This window comes from Cavia porcellus, unplaced genomic scaffold (genome assembly GCF_034190915.1).
Source record: "Cavia porcellus strain 051 isolate PalLab524CR breed Dunkin Hartley unplaced genomic scaffold, mCavPor4.1 scaffold_9, whole genome shotgun sequence".
NCBI classification, from domain to species: Eukaryota; Metazoa; Chordata; class Mammalia; order Rodentia; family Caviidae; genus Cavia; species Cavia porcellus.
This window is the reverse complement of record NW_026947492.1, coordinates 19220361-19246690: the sequence shown is the minus strand read 5'-3', so window position 1 is coordinate 19246690 and position 26330 is coordinate 19220361. Positions and strand designations below refer to the sequence as shown.

At 49.8% G+C, this 26330-nt stretch overlaps 2 protein-coding genes across 3 annotated transcripts in view; one reads left to right on the top strand and one right to left on the bottom strand.

Moving 5' to 3' along the window:
* The window catches only part of Pknox2 (PBX/knotted 1 homeobox 2), a 242733-nt gene extending 225940 nt beyond the window's left edge, over positions 1-16793 (bottom strand). The window contains exon 1 of one of the 2 annotated variants that reach the window (XM_003472709.5): positions 16686-16793. The gene's annotated coding sequence lies outside the window, so the exon portion shown is untranslated. Of the gene's footprint in view, positions 1-15347; positions 15484-16685 lie in introns of those variants that run through there. The other variant, XM_063256012.1, reaches the window with a different exon arrangement.
* Positions 14830-26059, top strand: LOC134477489 (uncharacterized). The gene is made up of 4 exons (XM_063255599.1): positions 14830-15004; positions 15839-16456; positions 16608-17100; positions 25969-26059. The coding sequence occupies exons 1-4, from the start codon at positions 14830-14832 to the stop codon at positions 26057-26059; spliced, it is 1377 nt and encodes a 458-aa protein (XP_063111669.1).
* Positions 26060-26330: the final 271 nt, after the last annotated feature.

Sequence of the window (26330 nt, the reverse complement as noted above, 5' to 3'; positions counted from 1 at the left end):
TAGTTGACATGCAAAGCATCACTTCTTCTTGTGAATTTTAGAATGTCTTTGGAAATGGGTGTTTATCTTTTTCGCTTAGTGTGATCATCAAAGAATTGATGCAGACAAATTAGTGGGTTTTGAGGGGTTTCTCTGCTTTCTAAGGAGCCAGTTTTTCATTGGCATGGCTCACTCTCCACTTGGGAGAGGTGACCCAGAAAGTGACAGAGGTAGCCGGTCAGGAATTGAACATGTTTCAACGACAATCCACAAAGCTGACACTCTACTGTCAGGAAACAGATTTGTTGCACACCTCAGCCATCACGTGCGGCGTTCCTTGAAGCTTTCAGGACTTCCCCAGCTACTGGACAGGGAGGTGCCTGCCCAGCCTCAGACAAGTCGCCACTTCCTGTGCCTCATCTCAGACAAGACCAGATGACACCAGAGACTCCACTGTTCTTCTTTTAGGTTTTATGAGTTCCAAATGGTAACCAGTTTTCCTATTTCCCAAAAGTCAACTAACTCAGGAAGAGAGAAAGACACTCAAAGTTCCAAGGGTCTTGCCTTGAGCCCAGCCTCAGGGGCAGGGACAACAGCAGGTCACTTGTTTTTATTTCTCAACAACAACAGAAAAACAAAGATGCTTCCCAGATACCATGGACACAGATAATTCAGAAACACTGGGGAGACCCCTTCCCAGTCCAGCCTCTCTGAGAATAAGGGTGGCTACTTCTGCCCAGTCTGCCCCCAGCACAGAAGATAAAAGTAACAGCTACAATGCCATTGATGACTGAGGAGTGAGGGAGGCAAGCAGAGGGAGGAGGCACGTGCACAGGCACTAAAGCCAAACCGGCCAGAGTCTTGAAGATGTTGCCCCCACTCACACAGATGCTCACTGTACCCCCACGCATGGAGAGGGTGGGAGGGCCAGGCCCGCTTCACAGACAGAGCAGCTACCATCATGGAGACTATCTACAACATCTTTTCTGAAGTTCTCTAAAATTTCAGAGCCCAGATTTTATGCTTCTCATCAAAGAGCACCTCACTCAAACCAGAATCTTCATGACATAGCCGTGGGGACTGTGACACTCAGGTGGGGACGCTTGACCGAAATCAAGCTGATGCTCAACCACAGACGGGGATTAAAGTCTGGTCTGTCTCAGGGAGCACTCTCTATGGGGCAGGGAGGACGGCCCAGGCCAAAGTCCTCTCCCAGCCCTCACCCAGCAGCTGGAAAAGGACCTGGTTCTTGTTTATTGGCTCCAAATGTATGTGCCAAAGGGGAGACTTGCCCCTATCATGAGTCCCTTAGTGTCACCTGAGGTGCAAGAGCAAGACGGCAGAGCCTCCTTCCTGCTGCCCGAGCTCTCCTCTTCAGGAGGTAGGAACTCCCCCAGGAAGCCACCTCCAGCCACTGCAGCCCACAGTGTAAACTCCTGCCTGGACCCCACCTTTAACTCGTGCCACATCTTGCTTTCTCATCTTGTGCTATTATTTAATTTAAGGAGTAGAAGGATGGACACTAGGGAGACCTCCTGCCTTTGAACCTGGCTCCCAACACACAAGGTGTGTGACTTTGAACAGCCTCCGTAACCTCTATGTGCCTCGGGTTACTTGAGTAGAGCGACCACTGCACATAGGGGTTGATTAAAATGAGTTAATACACACATAAAGAACTTAAAAGTGTCTGGCAGTCAGCACTCAATGAGTGTCTGATTATTTTAATGTTTCTATCCACATTAGTGAAGCGTGCTCTCTCTAGGTAGACCAGAAGTTCCTCAAGTGCAGCGCTAGAATCTCACCCTTCTCTGTGTTCCCTGTTAGACAGGCTCATACCATGCTGGGGCTGAGTCACTTCCTGCAGGTTGACCCGACAGCCAATGACAGCTCATTCATCTTACGTCCTCACCTGAGGAGTGAGCTGTGTCTGCCGTCAGCTGCCAACAGCAGCCTTCACCAACATCCCCTCAAACGGCTCCCAATGTCCTACTGGTGAAATGCGCAGCATCCCCCGAGATCTGCAGTGAAATCACAGCCTCTCTGGCCGCGAGGACCCAGGAGTAGAATTCGAGGCCAGAGCCACAGAGCAACCCTGCTTCCCCAGAGCGGTGTCTCGGGGACAATCCGAGCTTCATGGGAAGAGTCCTGGAGCCATTGCCAGAGGCCTTGGTTCTCACCCAGGCTCTGTGCAACGTGACCTTTTACATGGGCCCTGCCCTCTCTGGCCCTCTATTTTCTCAGTCGTTAAGTGAGAGGGATTCTCCAAAACCAATGACTTGGTTCCTTCTCTTTCTGCCATTCCATGAGTCGATTTTAGAGAAAGAGAAAAAGTGCCCGTGAATAAATCTAATACATCATTTCTCAGCCATCAGCTCTCACTCATCCATCCATCCATCTATCCACCCACAAGGGTATCCTGGGATTTTATTACAACCAAGCACTGTTCCAAACTACAGTGGAGAAAGAGAGGGTAAGAGAAGAGAGAGACAATATGAATCTGATAACCTGAAGAAAAATAAAGATTCTTGAGCAGAGAGAGCCAGGGATAGGAAAAAAGAATTTCACTCTAGATAGAGTTTTCTGGGGCTGGGGATTTAGCTCAGCGGCATAAGCACCTGCCTTGAAAGCAGGCAGTCATGGGTTCGATCCCTGGTACCGATAAAAACGAAAAAAAGCCAAAAAAAAAAAAAAAAAAAAAAAGAGAGTTTTCAGGGAGGCCCTCACTGACAGTGGGACATTTGAGTAGAAAACTAGAAAAATCTAAGGAGTAAATCACGCAGATGGGGAGGGCACTAAGGCAGCAAGAATACCATGTGCAAAGGCCCTGAGGCTGCAGAATACATGGGGTTTTTATTACAAAAGGGAAGCCTAGAAATCTGCTGTGCCTGACGGAGACAATGAGAGCAAGGAAGTGTGGAGGCGGGGCTTTGTTTGATTATGAACCCGAATCATCTAAGCTTTGACATAAATGAATTTGCCACTGCTCACTTATAGCCAGTCAGCCCTCAGTCCCTGAAGGCCCCATCCCTGTCCTCCTCACAGCCTGCAACCCTGCAGTTCCCTGGGCTGGAACACACTCCCCTCCTGTCTTGGATTCTTTTTTCTCATTACTCAGCCAAAATACCTGGTACCTAAAATGAATAAAGGAAAGGTTTATTTAGCTTACAGTTTTTGGAGGTTTCAGTCCATACCCAGCTGTCTCCAAGGCAGGGTGGTATGGCCAAGCCATTCATACAGCCACAAGCAACAAGTGCAAAAGGGCAAACAAAGAAAAGCACACCTTCTGCCTGCCCTTATACCGTATGCCAGCTCCACCCCTGGGCAAGTACAACACTCATCACACCAATCCCAGCACTAGAAAATGAACCAATCACAAACAGTAGATTCAGCCCCCTCCATAACTGCATGAAGCTTGGCAGGGGCCATCTGAACACAAACCATAACATTCCACCCCTAGTACCCAAAAACCTATGTATACACCCTTTATACAAAAGACATTTAGTCTATCTCCAAGAGTTTCCATAGTCCTAACAGTTTCAGCATTGCTGAAAAGGTCAAGTCCCAAGTCTCCTCTGAGATCTAAGGCAAACTCTTAGCAAGGCCCTGTACAAATGAAAATAAAGTTAAATACTTCCAATATACAATGGTACAAGATGAACATTCCCACTCCAAAAGGTACAAACAGTAGTATACAAATAATTGGGACCAAAGGAAGTCCAAACCAAGCAGGACAAACATTAAGTCCTGAAGTTCTAAGCTCAGCATCTGAAGCAATCTGGTTGTGAGTTCCAAAGGGCTTGGATGACTCCATCACCCCAGCACTTCCTGTGGTTTTAGCTCCCACAGATTCTCTCTTGGGCTGGCTTTGCTCTCTCCTTGCAGGTTTCTTAGACAATCCATCTTCCTGTTTTCCAAACTTCTGAGTTCTCCATTGCACCTTTGGTATCACATTCAAAGCTTCACACATTGCCCTCTCAGAGGCACACTGTCTGGCCTCCCAGGCCTTCTGAAGTCAGGGTGAAAGCTGCCCTAACTTCAGCACTCATGCATTCTCTGCACACCTAAAACAGTACCACATGGATGCCATCAAGGTCTGCTGCCAGCTGGAGCAGTAGCCAGTCTTTCCTCTCTCTTGCCTGTAGGAGTCGAATGCCCAGATCACTGAGCACTCTGAATCTGATTGTGAGAAATAAACTTTTTATGTTGCCATCATTCTGGAACCTGGTGTGGCTGCTGCCATTTTGGAATATTCTGTGGCCTTTGCCACCACACTGGAGCATGATGCTTTGTGGCTTTCCTCCCAGCAAAGTCTTTTACTTTTGCAGTTTTGAGGCTGCAAAGGGTAGAGACCCACTGCTTCTTGGGATGCCCCCAGGCCATCTTTTTTACTTTCCTGTTCCTTCTCAGCAATGAAGATATTTTCTCTATCTTTATAGTGCCTGGCTTTCTGGTCAAATTCATAACACTTTAAATCATCCTGCTGGGCTCTTTGCTCTTGATTTGCAACATAAATCTGGCTAAAAGTCCTCAACAATAGCCATGCCACCAATATTTGACTGTTTTGAAATTTCTTTTGCCACATTAATCAGTCTACTGCTCTTAATCTTAATCTCAGTCTCAGACAAAGTCTCTGGACATGAGCAAAATGCAGAAAAACTTTCTGCCAAGCCACAATATGCACTATCTGGAGTCCAACAACCAGTGCAGGTCCTTCTTTCCAACAGAAACCTCCTGAGCCTAGTCTTTACCAACAGACTTTCTATCAGCCTTCTACTCTTCTGAGCTCCAACCAGAATCTCCCATGCAGAACAACCTAAGGCATTTCAGCTCTACTCTTTCAGGCAACACCCCAAACCTTTCCCATCTCTTCCTATAAGCCATTCCCAAAGGCTCTTGAACCACATGGTCAGGTACAGACAGTCACAGTAATGACCCCACTTCTGGTACTAAATTCTGTTTTGGTCAGTTTCTTCTCATTGATGAGACGAAACACCTAGTGCCCAAAATGAATGAAGGAAAGGTTTATTTAGCTTACAATTTTTGGAGATTTCAATCCATATTCAGCTGGCTCCAAGGCAAGGTGGCATGGCTGAGGGGCAGCCATTCATGAAGGCTGCAAGTGACAAGAGTGAAAAGGCTAAAAGGAAAAGCATACCTCCTTTCCTCCCTTATACTGTATGCCGGCTCCCCAACCCTGGGCAGGTGTAACACCCACACCATCAATTGCAGAGCTAGACAATGAGCCAATCAATCACAAATGCTATATTCAGCCACCTCCATGATTGCATGAGGCTTGGGGGGGCATCCAAACACAAACATAACTCCTCCATCTCTCCTGAGCTATGTTCTAGTTCTCTGGCTCCTCACCTCCTCAAGGAGACCTTATCCTACTCTCTCCACAGAATGTCTCCCTGTTACACACTCCCAGTTTCAGGCTCTTCTCTTCAAAGCTCTTATTATACTTAAATTCTCATGCTTGCATAACTTTTTTGATAGTCCTGGTGTTTGAACCCAGGGCCTTTTCACGGAGCTATATCCCTGGCCTATTTTTATTTTTTACTTTGAGACAGGGTCTCACTAAATCACTAACTTGCTCAGGCTGCATTTGAGCTTGGAAACCCCCTGCCTCAGCCTCCCAGAGCACTAGAATGACAAGCATGGGTCACCATATCCAGCTCTGTGTATTTTAAAGAAATCAATGCTTATCTTTTCCATTTGACTGTACATTCTATCTGGTTGTGACTACCTTTCCAGTCCCAGCACCAAGGCAATGCCTATACACACAATAACTACAAGGAATAACTGAACTAAAGAATGAAGCAGCCTCAAGGAACATGGAAGCTCAGGCAAGGCAAATTCAAGGTGCTCTGGTGGGTGCCATGGGTAAGGCCAGAACCAAGAATGAAGCAAGGAAGGAGAGGCAAGGCTGGAAGGGGAAGGGCCCTGATTCCCCTCTCAACCTGATGCCACCAGGTATTTTGTCATTTCATTATTGCAGCTGCCACTCAAGTTGAGAATTGCTCTCTCTCATAGTGGACAGAGCTAAGGTTTGGGAAGTAGACAATCTCCCTGTCACACTGCAAGCTCGTCTGTAGTCCAGCCTAGTCCTCCGACCCCAGCTTCAGTGCTCTTTCCACTGTGCCCTGCCTGCCCAGGCCTGTGCAGTTGGTAACTCAACTCTGCCCCAGATGTTCTGTGTGATGCTGGCTGAGTTACTGTCTCTCAACTTCACCTTCACCACATCTAAAAGAAAACAGTGGAATGGATGTCCCAAGGCTCATGTCCTTTGCAGTCTGAGACTTCCTGACCTGAAGATTCTATGGCTCTAAATTTATAAATCAAATCATGAGCGTTAGGAAACCTAGCTCAAGGTCCAGCAGATAACAGATACTCCACAAATGTTCATTTCTTCGTCTTCCATCTGTCTCCCTCCCTCTCTTCTTATTGTTTTAAACATTTTCTGCTTCACAGCCCCCTTGCAGCCATGTTGGGGCTCTTGATTCCTCCAAAACACCCAGAGCTCTGGCTCCCATTTCCAGGAAGCCCCACCATGCTCTGACACCCATGTCCCAGCCTCTCAGTGTCCCCAGCCAACCATTCTAGTCCTGCTCCTTAGAGAGGCCCGCAGCCCATGACCTTCCTGCTCCTCACTCTCTCCCTCCTTCCTCGGCAGGGGTACCTGGGTCTGCACCCAGCACTGTGGGGATGGAAGTAAGGGACAGGAAAGGAGCTCTCACATACGAGCACCTTCTGGAGGTCAGCACTGGGCCAGGTTTCTATTATGACAGCTCATTGTTACAGTTTAGACCTGAAATGTTCCCGTAAGTCTCACATGTTCAGAAGCAGGGTTTTTGGAACATGATTAGATCATAGGGATGCTGTTCTCATCAGTGGGTGAACCTATGGATGAGCTCATATTTGGATGTTCTGTTAGAAGGTGGGGCTTGGTTAGAAGAAATGCTTTCCTGGAAGTGTGACCTGGAAGAGCGTATTCTGTCCCCAGCTCCCCATTTTCCCCCTCTCCTCTCCTCTCCTCCCTTCTCCTCTCCTCTCCTCTTTTCTCTTCTCTTCTCTTCTCCTCTCCTCCCTTCCTCTCTCCTCTCTATCTCCCTTTCCCTCCCCTAGTTTCTCCTCTTTTCCTTCTGGACCACCATAGAGTCACCCAATCATAGCTGAACCCTCTGAAACCATGGGCCAAATAAATCTCTCTTCTTTCATGTTCGCAGGTTGGATATTTTGTTCCAGCAACTGGAAAGTGACCAGTTTCATTCCCCACCAAGAGACACTGTTTTCCCCTTTTCACAAAAATGAAAGAAACTAAGGCTCAAAGAGATCAGACAGTTATTAAACACTACATAACCAGCAAGCACCAGGAGGTAAACTTTCCTCCTACCTGTTGGACCCCCGTTCAGGTGCTCTTTGCTACATACACTGTGTATCCTGAGTCTTGGGCAGGGGAGCATCAGCTCTTTCTATCTATGTAAGTTGGGCTTTGCAGCCCTACTGACTTGGCCCCTAGCTGCTCCCTCCAAATAACCAGAGTGCAGAACATTCACAGATAGTCCTCAGTGTTTCTCAGGGGAAGACACAGCCCTGGCTGCCCTATCAGGTCCTCAAAAGAAAATGCTACATCGCCTCCTACATGGGGAGGAGCCAGGGGCCAGATCTGCCAGAAAATTTGTCCTAATAGTCTTTCCATGGCTGGTGTTGAGAAGGAAAGATTAGGTCACTGCTATTCACCTCACTGCTGCTTCCCTGGAGGAGTTTCCAGAATTAGACTCAGGATCCGAATGTACCCCCGGATACCGTCAAGTGCTACAGGAAGAAGGGAAGAGATACCTGCATTCCTTAAAGATGGTGGGTCTAAGGGAAGAGGGTGTGAGAATCGCCTCGCCAAAGGGACAAATCTCAGCATGCAGCCAGCCCTGGGGATCTGGAGTTCTAGCCCCTACTCCTTACCTAGCTGTCTCCAACTGTTCCTTCCAGCTCTAGCTTAAGCTCACATCCTCCGGACACCTAGAGGAGGCTATGCTCCCTCTTTATAATCTCCCAACTTCTAGCACAGCTCAAACAGGGTTCAAAGGTTCCCTATGGAACTTCTGTGTCTTTCTCCCCCGTGGACATACTGAGCCCGGCTGGCAGGACGTTCATCTCTCATTCACGGTCACATCTCCAGGGTCTGAAACATAAGGTGCTCCGTAAAAAGCTATAGAATGAATGTTGCCAGCAGGGAAGAAGCAAAGGCCTGGTTCAAGCCTACAGGACTGGCAGAGGCCAGCACCTCCACACTCTAACCCGGCCTCCAGGTAAGTCCTCTACCCGGCATCTACTGGGAAAACATAAGAGAACAACCAAGGCAGACAGTAGGCACATGATCTAGGTTAGCTGAGTCTGAGATGGACTCAGAAAACCAGCAGGCACTCAGGACTCCAGAGGAAGCCATTCATGCCCCAGCCATGGGGCAGTTGTAGAAGGCATCTCGCCAGCTTTTAATTGCTTCTACACGGTTGTCATCACGCTGCAAGTGGTGAGTACGAGAGAGCTTGTGTGTTTGTGTGCATGCTCTATTTTAAGCTAATAAGAAACATAGTCTGTGCCAACCAGTTTTCTCCCCCACATATTACATGTGAGGCACCATGTAGGCGCTTTCATTTATGTTTATACAATGCGTGTAACACAGCCACATAAGTTAACTCATCTGATCTTCTCCACAGCCCGGAAGGATGTGTTATCAACCACCAGTTGACTGAAGAGGAAAGTGAGGGCAGAGTGAACACACAGCCACAGGGCTCAAGTGCAAACCTTTGGCTTGCTCTCCACCGTCTGCCACCAGCATCTTGTCACACCACCATCTCTTCATCCATGACCTCCCAAGCCAGCGCTATGTCATGCTGTGTATGAGGAACAGGTGAGCATGTGGTCTCGGGTAGGAAAGAAGAGATCAAGGGGTCCAACAACTTTCTCCAGAGCACACCACTCTTTAGAGCAGGCTGCAACCTCCCCGGGCCCCGAATCATACTCTACCCACTGTGGGCCTTGGGGAAATCCTCATACCCTCTCTGAGCTTCACTTTCCTTCTCAGATCTGCAGTGTTGGATGATCCAGCAGAAGAGGGGTGCAAGGTCCCAGCCTAGGACTGGGCACCAAGTCAGACCATAGGGAGAAGCCTCCACTCTGTGGCCTTCATGGTGGGGCTCTTCTGACACACACAGCAACCCCCAGCCTCACAAGAGTTCTTCCTCCTGCTTACCAGCAGGCTACTGTGGCTCATTTCCTCCCTCCCCAGAGACCAGTGGCTGAGTCAGGAATGCCAGCTCCAGGACTCCAGCCACAAGTGCTTGGGGGTTCCCTTTAGCCCTGCCAGCAGCCAAGGCCACTCCCTATAATAGGCTCTCCCTTCATCCTTTTCCTGAGAGGCAACAGAAGTGACATTGAAAGTCACCCTAGGAGACCAGATGTCCAGCTAGGAAAGGAGCCCTCCTGACAATCTGGAGGTCAGAGCACTGGAAGTATCTACTTCATTGATGCTCAGAGACCCCGGTGAGTGAGGTGCCTTCCCAAAGAAAGCCAGCGACATTCCCTGGGAGCAGGTTCCAGGGAAGCCTGCAGGGACCCCTCCAGCACCTTGGCTTTCCTCCAGAATTGGCCTCATGAATCTGGAGTGCCTCTGAGGCTGCTGTCCTACTATGAGTCCAGCTGTCCCCTCATGGAACAGAAGAAAAGCTCCCTCCACACATGACATGGGCCTGTTAGTAACTGGTGGTTGCCTTTTCTCTACCTCTGTGCACCCAAAGGTGTCTCTGTGTTGTATCTGTCACCATCACCACCACTCCCAAACATTCTCCACTCCCAGCTGTCCTGGAGTCCACGCAGTGCCAGCCACAGTGTAAACTGGCTGTGTGTTCAAAGATTGTTGATGGTGCCAGTGACCTGGGATAGGACCTAAGCCCTGTTTCAGAGGAGCAAACAGGAAAGAAGCCGGACAATCCATCAACTGGATCATCAGCTCCAAAATAACACAGGACAGGAGAATGAACCAGATCTGAATCTCTCTTCTGTGCCAGGATCTTATAGGCACTGATCCATGATGCTACAAGCCATGTCTCTGTTTCTCAGTTTACAGATGAGGAAACTAGAGCAAAGATGCTAAGCAACTTCTCTGAAGCATACAGTATGTAAACAGCAGAGCAAAGCTCAAAATGCAGTTCTTCTGATGTGGAAACCCATAGTTTCTCATCCCCATCGCCATCCAGCCTCTGGAGGGCAGACTCTGTGGTCAGCGTCTGCTTTGTTCTTACTGATGTGTGCTCAGTGCCTAGGACTGTGCTGGGCACTTACAAGACACTCTGTGAAACGGGCTCAGTGAAGGAACAAAGGAATGAATGAATGAATGCCAGCAGAGCAGGACAAGGGGTTCTGATGCTATATTTCTGAGCTCTGTTTCCAGGAACTCTGAACAATCATGCATTCCCACGCGAAAAGGGCTTGATCCATGAAGATTCCTCTGCAGACCATGTACAAGATCCAGCACTTGCTGTGCGTGGGACGGGGACAGAGGTGTGGCAGCACACACTGAACACAAACTCTAGGGCCTAACAAGGTGAGAAGCTTTCTCACTGTTGCCCGTGTCACCTGCTGATACTGCAGCCACTTTGTGACCCATCTGGATCTCACCTCTCGCTCCCCAGAGCCTCTTCTGTGTCCCACTGGGCACTGCCTACCCCCTTCTCCCTTGACTGCGCTGTACGGAAATTGGCCACATTCCTACTAAGCAGGGAACTAACAGTTTACACCACCCACTCCGGGCCCCATCCAAGCCCTAAGAGTCTGCCCTGAGCCCCAGGGCCAGCTGCTTTTCTCCACATTCCAGCCAAAAATAATACCAGAACGAAGCTGTTTGGTGGAGACTTAATCTAATCTTCATTGCTTCGGTTTTAAAATATCTTGCCTGCTTTGGGGTTTCTTATTACACACAAGGATGTGTTTTTAGTGAGATAGGTCTTAGCAGAAACGTCCTTCATGTAATCAGAAACCCGGGCAGGCTGGGCCTCCTGTGAGGCTTCCAGGGCAAACAGCAGATCCCCCCAAGATGGAAGACAACAGGCTTGCAGCGGGCTCTTCCCCAGGTCCACTCTTCAGCAGAGCTGAGCCAGCCCAGGCCTTGGCTTTCCCTAACTCTGGGGGATTCTGGAAAAGTTCTCTGACTGAAGGACTCTGCCCCCAACTGTTGCCCCTTGTACCCAACCCCACATCCCTCTCTGCTCCCAGTTAAAATAGAGACAAAAATGTTGCCTGCAACTGGCTGGGAAGGATATGTGAAAGAAAAAATTACCCCTAAAGAATCCACAATGGACTAGGGAGAATTCAAGACAAGCATTCCATGGGAGCCATGTCTCCAAGATTAGGGCTCGTGCTTTTTAAAAATCAGGCATGGAATTGAAGGAATCTATTAGCACACATGCAGGGCATACACTTCTGCAGAAGGGTCGGGTGTAACTTCTTGGGCTTTCTTGCCCAGAATGAGCTTTGATCTGCTAGCATGGAGATTGCTAAGCAAGGTCCAGGCCTCCACAAGTTCCAGACCACCCCCTACCCCGCCCCCAGCACAACCGGATGTCTAACACCAGTTAGGGTGAGGCCTTTATTCCCAAGGGCACAGAGCAGGGGCTGCCTCTCTGTGAGGCTGTGCCAGGTAGCACCATCAGAAGAAGCAGGCTGATTGTCCCAACCCGACAGTAACTGCTCCTCTTAGTAAAGTGCACACAGTTTAGGCAGGCCTCTGTCCAGTTGGCAAAGTTTGAGAACTAGTAAGATTCACAAGGACAGGCAGTGGAGCCGAAGGAAACACATAGCAGAATGCAGGACTTTGCTGCTGAAGTCTCTAACCTCCCATTTTCTTTATTATTTAGTGTGCATCTCATGCTTCACTCCTTGAAGACTAATGAAGACTATGTGTGTCATATTCCACTTCCCAGATAACAAACCAAGGTCTGGCAGCTAGAGGACCTGCTGGGGTCCAGCAGCAGTCAGTAACATGGCACAAAGTTGCCAGTCCCCCAGATTCCAGCCTAACACTCTTCCGGCTCGCTGACCTGCCAGCCTTGATTATCACCCCACCACTCACCTCCCGCCCTCCTCCCTTTCCCACCAGGTATTAGATTTAATTAAATTAGCAGAGCCCCGTTGCAACAATCCTGGCCTTGCTGCCTGGATAGAACCCAGCAAGTGCAGCTCCTCCCTCTAAATTCTGCTTAGATGTAATTCAATCTTCAATAAGTCACAGCTCTCCTAGGAAGTGTCTTCCACAAAGCAATGTGCTTTGGTGGGGCTCTCGGTGCTTTGGTGGGGCTCAGGGCTCTCGATGGCGGCTTGTGATGATTTCATTCTCCATGTAACTTCCTCTGCAGTGTAGCTTCCACCCTCTCCATCCTGGGATCTGCACTTTGTTTGATCCAGAAGCTCTGCTTCACATGCCGTCACCTCCAGCAATTGCATCACACATTTATATATATCTTACAGCGCCGAAGCCCTTGTGCCACACGGCATAGGAAAAAGGAAAACTTATAACAGCATTTCTCACCCTCCTCCAGCTAATTTAGAAAATGTGCTCCAGATTAAATAAATCAGGAACAAAAGTCTAAAACTGGAGGTAGAATTTCTGAAAGGCGGGGTGGGGGGCTAAACAAATAGCAAGGAAATCTTGCAACATGTTGGAAGCCTATAAATTTTATTGGTTGTTGCTTTAATAAAAACAATCTCAATTGCTAACAGCACAGTATTATTAAGCCTCTAACATTTAAAAATCTAATTTGCTCCTATCCTGTGGCTGTTTATGTTGCCTGTTGCTTTCAAGAAAGGTAACAAAGTCAGGTTGGTCACTTTGGTTTGGTTTCTAAATCAGGCTAATAGAGACCCCTTTAAAAGGGAGCCTCTTTGCTTTCTAGGCATGCCTTGGTCTCTAATGAGTCACAGCCGTAGGTTGAAGATGGACATGGCAGAAAGAAATTCAACACACACTCTGGTGCACCTATAAACTTCAAGGCCAGGGGAAAGGAGGTATGTTTCCAGTTAGGCCAGGCTAGAACTCCATGAATTCAGGATTCTCCACTCACAAGACAGTAATTCTCCTTATTTCATCACTAACTTACTTCAAATGTGTTTATACAATTTATTGCTACTGAACTTCCAGGCAACTGGTGTAGAGTTAATGAAACCCAGCTTGGAGAAGCTTTGAGCTTTGAACAACTAACCACAGTTTAAATGGTTATGACATGCGGTCAAAGCCACCGCCCGGCCCCACTGCAGTTTCTGTGTTAAGACCTAGTCAAAAAACTTGTCATCTCACCTTTTGTGCCAAACACATTGCAAAGGGAAAAAAGCACTGAGCAGCAGCCTGCCTTGTTCCTTCTCAAGATTCCCAGCCATTGAAACACATTTGTCTGTGCTGCATGCCATGTAAAGCCCCCCCCCCCCAGAGCCCTACTAAATATTTTAGTGGCAGTTTGAACTGGCAGCAAGGCTGAAACCCTAAAATCCGGTCGGGGTTGAACTGAACGCAGTCAGGCCTACCTAAAGCACCATAAGAGCAGGCTACAGCCAGGAGACACCAAGGAACATTTCAATCCAGGTTCTGCGAAAGCCGGGATGAATTTGGGCTGGGAAAGAAGTAAACTCATCTTTCTGAATTACCTGGAAATTGACTTTTATTAATCCTCATTGTCACGGCGTCCTCCCCCCAGCTCTGTCCCGGTGGGAACTCCAGCAAGCTCCCTTTTGCCCCAACAGGGAAGAGTAAAGGGGAGGTACTGGATTTGTCAGTGCTGCACAATAAAAAGCCTCTTTTGAAAGCAGCACTTTCATTAACTTAAAGCAATCTATAGGCTTAAAAGCACAGAGCAGTAAACTCCCAGAAAGGATCATAAAACAGCCAGTCCGAGTTGGGTAGCCTTTTGCTCAATCTGCACGAGGCATTTTACTGTGAGCGTGGTCGGGCCCATCTCCCTCCGGTAACCCCCTGGCCCTTACTCGGAGGAGCTCCTCTTTCTCTCTGGTTTCATGCCTTTCGTGCTCACAAAGGGGAGGTGGTGACCGGGGAGTCTCCGTGGGGTCACGGCTCCCTCCCTCCCCGCGCTCTCGGCGGGAGAGCGAGCGCATGAATTCCAAGCCTGAAAAACAACAGCCTTGGAGCACCGCCGCGGAGGCGGTCGCCGTGCCCCGGGCCTCCCTGGCCACTCACAGGTCGCGCGGCTCCGGGGTCCCGTCAGGGCTTTTTGGCTCTCCTAGCCAGTAGTGCGCCGCTGGGGGAAGGGAAGGCTTAAAACTGCAAGAAGGAAATCGCAGGCCTTGATCCCCTGCACCGCCCCCTCCAAGTCTTTCGCTAGTTGGCCGGAGGGTAACCTCCCCCCACGGTGGGGACTTCTTCCCCACCCAGCGCCCTGGAGCAAGGCCTGAGCACTCAAGGCTTACAGAATGGGAGATTCTGAGTTCAGAAACATAAGACAGCACACACACAAACACACACTTCCACCACGGTGCTGGCGCTCGGAATGGCAAAGTGAGAGGGCAAGGGGTGAGGGCTTTTGGCTGTTTGAGCACCATTTCCCAGATTGGTGGGGAGGTCGTTTAAATATGCCTAACTCATGAAGCATTTAGCTTCCACCCGTTGGAGAACATTTGAAATCCAAAAAGTCAGTATTCTGAAGTCCTGTGACAAGTAGAATCAAAACAGGGGACCCCGAACTTTCTCCAACGTCTGAGGCAGAATATCGCATTGGTGGTGGGGCTTGTGGGCTTTGCTGCAAGGCCCAGGAAAGCGCAGACAGCACTTGGCGATTCGGAGGGGGCTCCGGGATGGGGCGCCCGCTAGAGTTGGAGCCTTCCAGGCTCTCCAGTGGCGACTTCTCGGGTGCCCGGTGGCACCTCTCGGCCGCGCTCCCCTCCCCCACCACAGGCCGCGGCCCCTGTGCACCGCACCGCGCCCGCAGACCCCAAGTGGACCCTGCTGGACCGCCGGGGTCCACTCCGAGTCCAGCGAGGCTGCCCTGTCCTTTCTTCCAGAATGCCCTTCCCATGTGTCCGCTTCCCAGAATCTCTCCTAGGATCAAGTCCTGTGCGCCCCAAACCTCTTCCTCCAGATAACGCATATGGGGACACGCAGCAGACATTCGGGGCTCGCAGGCCATGGGTTAGCGCAACTACTTTTGTCACATACCTAAACGCTTTTCCAGGACTAGAATCGCAACCTTTCCCAAATCCCAATAGCCTGAACCCCCAAGAAAGGGTGGTGATCCTGTGGCTGCGTCCTAAAATCGCCTGCCATTCCGCCGACCCCAGCCTCAGACCTAAACCCTGGGTCCCCCAGCTCCTACCTCTAGCCCTCGGCTCTCGCCGGCGTGTAAACTACTCAGCGGTCCTTCAGTCCGGATTCTGCAAACAGCCTGGATCCTATAACCCAAACTGTCGCCACCCTGAAGCACAGCCCTATTTCAAGGCTGACCCACAAGCCCTCTCCTCCCCACCGCACGGGAACCCCGGCTCTCCTGCAAGAAGCCCCGCAAAAGGGCGGCCCTCTGCGCCCGTTTCTTCCTTGGTTTTAGGAGCCCGGAGAACCTCTCGCCCAACCCGAAGGAAACACAAACTTTGCGCCGCTGACTAGGGATCCTGCCTCATCCCCACCTCAGCTTTCGCCTCTTTTTGCGCTTTCCGTCCCCCGTTTTACGGATTCATCCCCTATTTCGAGAACCCCGATTCCCAAGCTTCGCCACGGGCCCCAGCTCTTCTCCTCCCCTCACCAAAGGACCCTCCCAGCAACCCACGCAGAGCCGGTGACCCTACGCTTCCTCGCCCCTCCACCGGCTAGAGTCCGGAGCATGGCGCCTCGGGCCCCGTTTCCTGACCCTACTGGTGTCTCCCGGTCCCCGCTGGTCTTCCTGCAAAGCCTCCCCGGGCCCGCAGGACGCGGCCGCAGTTCCTGCACTCAGGCCACCCAGCCCCAGGCTGGAGCTGCTCCGGCTTCCAGGCGCTCGCAGGCAGCGCCGGGTGGTGACGCCGAGTGAGCGCCGGCCCCGGAGCTCCCGAAGCCGGGCGCAGGAGAGCCTGGAGCCGGCCCGCGCTTCCCCTTCTCGCCCGCGGAGCGCGCAGCCCGCAGCCGCCGGCACCGCACTCGGGTCCCCGAGGCTCCCGGCGCGCCGCTCCCCGCCCGCCCGTCCGCCCGCTACAGCATTCGGCCCGCGGCGGCCGGAGTCCACGCCCGGCTCCTCGCCTCTGCGGACAATGCGCGCCCGGCCACGGGCCGAGCCGGGCGAGGCGGAGGCGGAGGCGGCGCCGGCGGCGGGGCTGCGCGCGGAGCGGGCCGGGCCGGGCAGGGCGCGGGGGACTGCGCAGCCCTCGCCGCCCCTCGCCCGGCCTCGCCGCCCCTCGCGCTGCCGCGCTCCGCGCTCCGCGGCGCTTCCCCAGCTTCGCTCTGCACGCTCCCGCCGTCCCTCTCTGCTCCCTGCCTCCCTCCTCCCTGCTGCCTCCCTCTCTCTCCTCCCTGCTGCCTCCCTCTCTCCCTCTCTCCTCCTTGCCCTGTCGCAATGAATAATACTCTGGCTTGGGGACTGGAATAAAACACACGCGCTCTGAGGCAGCCGCCCGCAGCAGCAGCCGCCGCGCCGCCGCCGCCGCCTGCAAAAGCGTCTCTGACATGGAAATGAATGACAGCTTACCTGATGCCAATCTTCATCAGACTGACACCGGCGTGACAACACAGCCTATACTTCCCAGCACTGCTCGGGACGTCAGCGGCACAGGGACCCGCCCCCCGGAGCCCCCCCTCCGCACACCACCCCTCTCCCCACTCCCCCTTTCTCCCCACCCCCCCTCACCCCCACCCACTCCCGGCCCCGGCCGCTTCCCAGTCGCCGAGCCGCTGGAGTGTCTCCCTCTGCTGGAAGCTGCGCTCCGGTGCCGGGCGCGGGCCTCGCTCCTGCTGGCGGGGAGGCCGAACTGCGCTCGTGGAGGAGCCTGGAAACCCGAGGCGGCCGCGGATGCGGAGCGCCGCGGAGACCCGGGAACTCGGGCGCACCCCACCCAGGGCAAGTCCTCTTTGGCGAACACAGCGGCGGAGTTCCAAGCCGTTAGGTGCCGGATGGGGGAACCGAGATGGGGTGAAGTTTTCTGGGAACCTCAAGAGAACTCTCCAGAAAATAGGAAACTTAAAACTAGAAAGAATTCCTTCCCTCCACCCCCACTTCCCACCCTACCCGTCCCCTATTCCTGCCTGGCTGGCCTCATTTTTATGATTGCATTTGAATAATTCTCATTACCCTGGCCCCAGAAAAGGTGCTCAGATGACACTCGGGTTCGTGATTCTTAATCTCAAGAGCTTTTTCTGCTGTGGGCATCCTGGGGCGGCTGGTTCGGGGAGGCGGAGATGTGATAGGTGGGGCAGGAGAGAGACAAAGAGGGCCCACGCTGTGTCCGCCACTCGCCCCTCTTCAAAGGTCAGGCGACCCTGCTGGAAGCCGCTGCTATTTTCATTCTAAAAAGTCTTTAGTAAACTCAGTGAGTTCTGGGAAGGGGCTTCTGTTTCAACCGGGGCTTGCTGGGGTGGCTTCATCCTCTTCCGAGGGGACACTGGCTTCTCATCTAAGTGCCTTGTACCTGGAAGACCAGAACAACCATGTGCAACACCCCCCTCACTTAACAAAGGTGACCGTCCTACTACGTGCACTGTAGACGCCAGATATCTAGGGAAGCCGGGTCCCCTGCTTCCCCAGCTTAGCAATGGCTGTCTGTAATAAAAGCACAGGAGAACCCCTTGGCCCCTGTAGCCAGCCATTTCAGCCACAGGCAGAGAGCGATTGATCCTCTGACCCCAGACCAGGCGGGCGGAGACAAAGACACTGCTGTAAGCAGGGAAAGCAGAAAGGGAAACCCGCCAGGCAGCCGGGTTTTCAGTAAAGGATCGGACCCCAGGCTGGAGGCAGCCTCTTAAGCCATGCCAACCTTCTGGGTCATTCTTCTCCTGCCTCCATCGGGGCAGAAATGAGATCTGTTCAGTTTCGTGTCTCAGAGGAGCAACTGAGACTTTGCCTCACACCCCACATATGCCACTCTTAGGCCAGTTCCTCCAGTACCCCCAAATGCACCCTCCTAGGTCCTGTGGAAGAAACTCCTCACCTTCGAGTAGGTAGTCCCAATACTTGACTGGCGGAATTTATGTAGCCCCAGCCTCTGTCTGTGGTCACAGGCTCCAGCTGCTGACAGGCTAATCACTATTATATATTATACATTGTACAACAATATAATAGTAATGAATGCACTTGACCTTTTGATGTAGTACAGAAGTGGCCAGAGTCACTGGGGGTCATCCTGCCATAAAGTCTGGTAATGAAGTTGGTTTCAAATATGAGAAAGAAGGAAGCCCCATTGGCCCTGCCCAGGCCTCCTGGAGGGAAGGGTTTTACTCTTTCCAGGGCTCCTGGTGATTTGCAGAAGCCTTCAGGGTCAGAGATAGAATGAGGCTGAATGTAAACACTTAGCCCCATCAGGAGCCCTAAACAGGTAAATGGTACCGCAAGCAACACCCAGGAATCACCATGGACTTTCTGAAATCCAGTTCCATGCCCAGCTCCTTGCAATGGCAGATCCATGGCCATGAGCTAGTCATTTGCAGAGTCTTGTCCAACACTAAGATTGCCACCAATACCCTCTCCATGCTTTGAGTGTACATTGTAATTTTAAGTCAGTGTAGCTTGCTATGACTATCTCTGTAATTTGCACAACTTGACAAAATGGTTATCTACCTGTAGCCATCCTTTTTATAATCATTCCCAGTAAACACTAGCCCTGCTCCCCTGGATGCTCAGACATGTGCTGGTGCCAAAGGTAAAGAGCACAGGCAAAAAGGCCCACAGACAGCTGGCTCCTATCCTCAGGCTGCTTTCCTTTAGCGAGGAAGACGGAGCACCATTACAGAAGCATTAAATAACAACACACAAACATCCAACCGAAGACACGGCCGGTAAATAATTAATGAACAAATGGGCCGTCGATATGTCAAATTGCGTTAGGTGTCCGTCTAAATCTGGTTCCGCCAGTAAACGGAGAAGGGGCAGAGTAGAAATTAAATGTGTGGATTGTGCTGCGTGTGCTCTACATTTTCTCTCTCATCCTCTGTCTGAGGATGTGGAGGTAAACACGCATCCCATAACCCATAAACACATGCACGGTCTAACCAAATGCAAAATCCCACACATCCCAGCCATCCTCCTGCGTATCACAGACCCTGAGCCCAGCACCAGGCCACTTCTCACCCCAGCTGCACTTTGTCTTCAGGCTAAACCATCCACACCTGCCAGGTTGCAACCTCTGAGCTCTGGATTACACAATCTATGGCCTCGCTGCATCCTGCCGCTGCATCCTGCCGGTGTCAACTTATGAATAAACTATAAGACCTGGCTGTGTTAGTCTGCTTGGGCTGTGTACCTTAAACAGCAGGCCCTCTTCTCCCACAGTTTTGGACACTGGAAATCCACGTGCAAGGCCCCAGGAGCACTGGTTTCTAGGGAGACCTAGAGGGAGGCCTCTCTTCCCTGTCTTGTGGATGGTATGGTGTCACGGTGTTCTCGCAAGGCCTTTCCTCTATACAGACACAGCAGACAGCTCGAGAGTCTCTTCTTCCTCTTACAAGGACCCCAGGCAGACTGGATCACAGCGCCAGCCCCATGGCTTTATTTAACCTTAATTACCTCCTTTCAGGTGCTATCTCCAGAGTCACCTCAGAGGTTAGGGCTCTGACATAGGAATTTGGGGAAGCACGATTTAGCCCCTGATACTGCCCAATCACCAGTTCCCTTCATGCTCGATTTAATTTCTCTTAATGCTCGATAGGTCGTGAGGTCCTTGAGGATGGGGCCAATATATCATTTGGTCTTAGGATCCCCAAAGCCTGGTACAACGTCCAGTTTAGAAAGCGTGCTCAAGACATGTTTGCTGTATTGAACCAAATGGAATTTCTTTCTCCATCGCTGCCCCTGTCCTAGTTGGGACATTTGTCTCCAGTCACCTATTTGGAATATTTTGATGATTTTTTAACTGTTCTACAAGCCTCCAGTATCTCCATTTTCTCTCTATCACCAGAATGTTCTTCCTAAAACAGAGTTGGATCACACCTTGGCTTCCCCTCAAAATCCTCAGTAGTTTCCATTACCTAGAAAATGTGGGCTAAGATTTAACTGTGCTTCAGCAGGTAATAGCTTTTAGAAACAACCCAAATGCCCATCAATCACTGAGTGGATTAAAAAGATGTGATATTCAGAGTTTTATTGGATCAATGAACAGAACTGTTTGCAGTATCATTGATGGAATGTCCACTTTACAAGCTTTAATTTTGTGACTTGAACAATTATTTCTAAGATGACAATATGTAATCCATTAACTAGTGATTTCCTACTGTTCATTTTTTTTCTGTAAATCTGTATAACTTGTACCCTTTCCCTGCTTTTTTTTTCTTTTCTCCTTAAATAAAATTAAAAAAAAAAAAAAAAAAAAAAAAAAAAAAAAAAAGATGTGATATTTTTACACAGTGGAGTATTGCTCAGCTATGAAGAAGGATAAATTTGAGGCTTTTATAGGTAAATGGATGCAATTTGAGACCATATTCATAAGTGAACTAAACCACACCCACGTGTGTAAATACTGTAAAAAGAAAAATGGAAAGATCCAAAATGTACAATAGATACTGTGAAAATGAAAGGGAAAGAAAGTGCTCAAAAGGAAAGGAGAACTGGGATGGAGGAAAGGAAGAAGGGAAAACATTGTATGTATCTAGGTATGCACATGTATGAGTATATGTATATATATATACAAGTTAAATAACTATACTACTAATCTGTGCGTTCCTGAAGAACAGTTTGTACTCTCTTTGTTCATGTGATCATTTTTATGCCTAGATCTTGTAACCCGAGCATCACTTTTAAAATAACAATGTGCACTATATTAACTAGTGCTAACTTCATATTTTTTGAAATTCTGTATCATTTCTATTTTTTCTTTTGTTTTTTAAAATAAAATTTAAAGAAAGTTAACTGTGCTTATCAACAGATCAATGGATTAAAACAACCATAAAACAATATAATGTGATATTATTCAGCCATAAAAAAGAAGGGAATGTCATTTGCAGCTGCATGGACGGAACTGAAGGACACTAAATAAAGTGACAAAACCCGAACAAAGACAGACAAATATTACACGTTCTCCTTTACATGTAGACGCTAAAAAGTTGATGTCAAAAAAGTACTGAATACTATTGTGCTTGCCAGGGCCTGGGAAAAGTACAGGGCGGGGGGGGAGAAGGGATCCCCAAAGCCTGGTACAACGTCCAGTTCAGAAAGCATGCTATACAGGGGTACAGTTAGGCAGGAATAACTCAAAATGTTCTATGGCACACAGCCGGAAATCATAGCTGACTATGACTAATTGAACATTTCAGAATAGCTCGTGGAGAGCATTTTGAATATTTGCAGCAAGCAGAGGTTGATGTCTGAGGTGACAGATATGCCAGCTGCCCTGATCTGATCATTGTACATCCTACACACATGTTGAAATGTCGTTGTACCCCATGAGTGCATATAATCACTACTTCTCAATTAAAAATAAAAATAAATCTTTAAAAAGTTTTTGGGGCACCATAATAAACAGGGGACCTTGATGCATGTTCCTTAGCCTGACTTTCAAGTTTGTCCTTCTCTTCTGTCCCAGATCCAGGGGTCTACACCTCCCCAGCTCCACCTTCCGGTGGCCCTAAGTGAGTGGCTGTGTCAGAACCTCCTGGGAAGCCTCCCTGTAACTCATGGCTCGGGTTCCAGTCCTAGAAAGCCGTTCTGGAAAACAGCCTGAGAATCTGTGCAGTGGAGGCCACTGCACCCCAGATGTTCCGAGTCGTCCCTTCCAGCCACCGCCTGGTACTCACGCGTCCCAGAACACACCCCGCACTGATACCCCCCTGCACTTGCTCCTGCTGTTCCTCCAACCTGGAGTTTCCAGCCCCCCTCTCCTACCTTCCCAAATCCTACTGGTACCTGCTGGCAGTCTTGGCTGAAAGATCACCTCTTTTGAAAGTGACCTTGGAGTCCCCATCAGCTTCGGAGTCAACCAACCCCGGCTCTGACCTCCATCCAGTATCTTGGAAGCACTGACCCTCTCGCTCACTGTCTCAGTCTTTGCATTTGTGAAATGAAGATGATAACAGAAACCAACTCATGAGACTGTGGGGATCCAATAACATCCTGACTGTAAGAGCTTAGCACGGTCCCGGCACATGGGAGGCTCTTCAATAAGTGACAACCATTAGGGTTAATAGCCTGGTACCCAGGGCCGCTGCAGCACTTTGCCTGAGCCTTTATTATAGTGCTTATTTAATTGGTCCGAGGAAGGCAGATACTGTTTACCCAGAATGCTGTGACAGGCCCTGCGGGCTGTAACACAGATAGCAGATAGCAAGGCAGAGAAAGGAAGGGGACTCTCCTGCTCTACTTCAGGCCTCCTTCCTGACCCTGGACCTGGGCGAGGGGAAACAGCACACAGGGCGCAGCTCCTGGAGAAAGGGAGGAGGAGAAGCAACCTACACCCTGCCAGAACTCAGACACTTTCAATCCTCTGGGCGGTGGGGCTGCAGAATTCTGCTGCACTGGAAGCAGAACCTCTAGGTTCCTCATTCAACTCTGATCTTCCTTTTCCCTCCTTCCTCCATCCGTCCCTCAAGTTCCCTTTCTTTCTTTTTCTTTCTTTCTTTCTTTCTTTCTTTCTTCCTTCCTTCCTTCCTTCCTTCCTTCCTTCCTTCCTTTCTCTCTTCTCTTTTTTCTTTCCTTAACTTTCTTTCCTTGCTTTTTCTTTCCCTTCCTTCTTCCCTCCTCCCCTTCCTCCCTTCCTTTTTCACCCCAGAAAATCCACTCTGCTCTCCCACCCACTCCCACCTCTGCAGCTGGTCCTTTGGGTCTGCAATACGCAACTACTTGGGTCCCAACTTCAACCAGCTTCTCTGGTGTAGAAGCAGTATAATCCCAAAGTCCTTCAGAAAAACCCACTGTCTTACCACGCTAATGTACTCTGGGAAAGTTCCTTCCAGTGCTGCATCTGTCCCATGCTTGACTTCTTCTAGGCACCTCCACATCACACCATGCATACACACAGACACACAAACATAGACACACACACACACTGGGCTCTTCGGTGGAGTTGCACCTACCTCAGTCCCAGATGGGAGGCTTCGTGGCAGGCAGAAGAGGAAAGAGAAGATTTCTGAGAGACCTCCAAGCTCTCTCTTGGTCCTAGTGAGGGGTGGGAAGTGTCACTGCCATCTTAAAAAACTGAGAGGCTGGGAGATAGAATATTTAAACAGTGGTTAGGAAGAGAAGAGAAAATGCCAGGATGATTTCTGAGAAATGATATCCCCAGAGTTTGGCCCCCAAACTTTAAGAAGAGGAGGCAAAGACATGAGCTGCCCAATGAAGAAGCCACACGTGGCATCTGAGCTCTTGAAACGGGACTCATCCAAACTGAGACGGACGGCCAGCATAGCTACAGAATGGATTTGGACGATTCAGTAGACTGAAAAGAATGTAAAATATTCCATCAGCGATTATTTTATACGTATTAGATTTTGAAATGATAACATTTTAGACACATAGAGTCAACTAAGAATAGATTCATTAAATATTTTCAGTCTTCTTTTGACATTTAAATGTGGCCACTAGAAATTTAAAATCGGGGCTGGGGATTTAGCTCAGTGGCATAAGCGCCTGCATTGTAAGCAGGCAGTCGTGAGTTCGATCCCTGGTACCGATAAAAACGAAAAAGACAAAAAAAAAAAAAAAAAAAGAAAAGAAAAAAAAAAAAAGAAATTTAAAATCGTGGTGTGCCTTACATCCTGCCTTTGTTGAAGTCTCCTTGTAGGTTTCACTTCTGGTGTCAGCTATGTTTGCATGTTGAAACTTTCCCTACCTCTTCAATTCCTTCTGCTTCTGCCAGCCTTGTCTTGGGGCAGCAAGCAGCAAGGGGACATCCTTAGGACATTCAGTGCCTCTGACAGACAGAAGAGGTGGGAAGAACCACCTCCCTACCCCAACCAGGGTTCTGTGGAGTTTCAAACCTTTACTCTCTGCAAATCAAAGTTCTCTTCTCCAGACTGACCCAGAGGACCCATCTCTGAATACCTTGTCTCCTGTCACCTTCATCACCATCACTGTACCGTGGTCAGCCCTGATCCCACCGTCGTCACCTCTGTCCTAACCCCAGACTCACCACCCTTGCTGTCTCTGTCTGTCACAGAGCTGCCCCACATCCTTTGGTCACGGCCTTTGAAGCTACAGCCAACCTCTAAGCCCTCCTGAGCTGAGGATTTTGCAGGCTGGCTCCAGAACCCATGCTGGCAGCTGGGGCCCAGAGCAGCCCACGTGCAGGGCAGAGAGAGCCTACCAACCCCCGCCCCCAGGAGGGAGTGAAAGCCACATTCCTCACAGAAATTGGCCCTGCCTTATCATGTTAAGGGAAGGGTGACCAAGAGTGAAAGAGCTCCGTTACCCACAGCTTACCCAGCGTGGGGAGCACAGTTTGCTTTGCAAAGAACAAAACAAAGCAGCCATGGTAACAATAGCTAATTTGTGTTGATTATTGCTCAGTGCAAGACTGTGTGAAAAGCCTCACCCGTGCTGCTCATCACATCTCCAAAGCATCTCTGAGAGGTTCAGGTAAGAGGAGCAACTTGTCAGTAGGTACGAATTCAGGGAGGGGGCCTCCGAGCACTGCTCTGCGCTGCCTCTTTGTCCCCATTCATGCGCTGACACATGCATTCAGCATCCACGATACCTCTAAGAAACTCGCCAGCACATTGGTTCCCATTCTGCCCGGATGGTCAGGCTGCAAAGGCCTGTGTGTCACAACCCTTGAAGTCACAGAAGTCTTCCAGGTTTTCTGGGGCCAAGAGAGGCATGCAAAGACTGACTTCAGATTCCGCTCAGACGTCACAGGCAGAGAAACTGAAGCTCAAGCAGAAGGGCAACAAAGAGGTAGAATTCAAGTCTCTCCTGACTTCACCAACAAGTAAGAGTGGATTTGGCTTCTCAGCCCAATCTAGGGTTTGTCTTCCAACCCCACCCACCCTGGAGATTTTGCAAACATAATGTCCTCTTCACAGCCTCAGAGTATCTTTTGTTTGTTTGTTTGTTTTGTTTTGTTTTGTGGTAGCTGGAATGGAACTCGCAACCTCGAGCTTGCCAGGCAGGCGCTGTGCTGCTGAGCCACATCCCTGGTCCTCAATGTATCTTTTTTAGTTTATCCCCATTAGTCACTGTCACCATGCACAGTACACATCCAAATCAAACTCAGCGGCTCCTGAAACTGCTTAACTCAGGACACTCCTGTCCTGCGACCTTCTCAGCATATGCACTCACGATCGCACTGTGAGATTCATTTGTGTATTGCTCTGTGTGTTCTAAAATTTCAAATATGTGTGTACTAGCTCCCCAAGCAGCTTTTGACTGCATAAAGGCAGGACTAAGCACCTCCTTATATCTTACCTTCTCCTTCCCAGTCTCTCAGCATTTGGCAAGAGTCTGGGCCTATTCCAACTGACTAAGCAATGCATAGTTCGACCTACTCTGCATGTTTGTCTGTCTGTCTACCTGCCTGGGTTTGACAGTATCTGTCTCATATCCAGGACCACTGTTTCCAGCAGGAGGTTAGCGTGTACAACTGCCAGTGCAAGCACGTGTGCACGGGTGTGTGGGTGATTTTTCCAGCTATTACAGTCATGGGAGCTTAGACACACCAGCACAATCCGTCAACCTCAAGCCATTATCTCTCATGATAATTTCCTGCCAAATCTTCGAGTTGCAATTAAGAAAGTAGATAATTTGAAACATTTTCCTCTGCATGTTGAGATGGATTATAATCCTAATTTGATAAAGACTCTTAATGACTCATTAGCCACCCTTGGCTTCTCCTCAGGTCAGCCAACCTCCCGGGCGCTGGAGGCAGCTGGCAGCAGAAAAGGCAGCACCGCTCAGGTCATTACACGTTATTGCTTCGGCAGCGCTGAGACAAAAAGACACAACAAAGCCACAAGCATGCCACGGCCCTGGAAGTCTCTTTCCTTCAGCTCCTAAATTGGAACTTTGGTTTTCTCTTCCTATCTTTGAACAAAGTCTCTAATTTCCTAACAACACAAACGCTCTTCCCCGGGCAGAGACTGTGCTATGTGAGTGGCACACAGTGCCTGGTGGCTATCCCTTGGTCAGGGGGTAGTGCAGAGGCCCATCTCCACCACAGCTTGTTTGCTAGGTCATGCTCCCCAAGTTCAAAGGGTGGAG

Coding starts and splice junctions, on each gene's coding strand:
- LOC134477489 (XM_063255599.1), top strand. CDS start 14,830: ATGGGGCGCCCGCTAGAGTTGGAGCCTTCCAGGCTCTCCAGTGGCGAC. Junction 15,005..15,838: donor ACCGCCGGGGTCCACTCCGA/GTCCAGCGAGGC, acceptor TCCACCGGCTAG/AGTCCGGAGCATGGCGCCTC. Junction 17,101..25,968: donor GCGGAGTTCCAAGCCGTTAG/GTGCCGGATGGG, acceptor GCTTCTCCTCAG/GTCAGCCAACCTCCCGGGCG.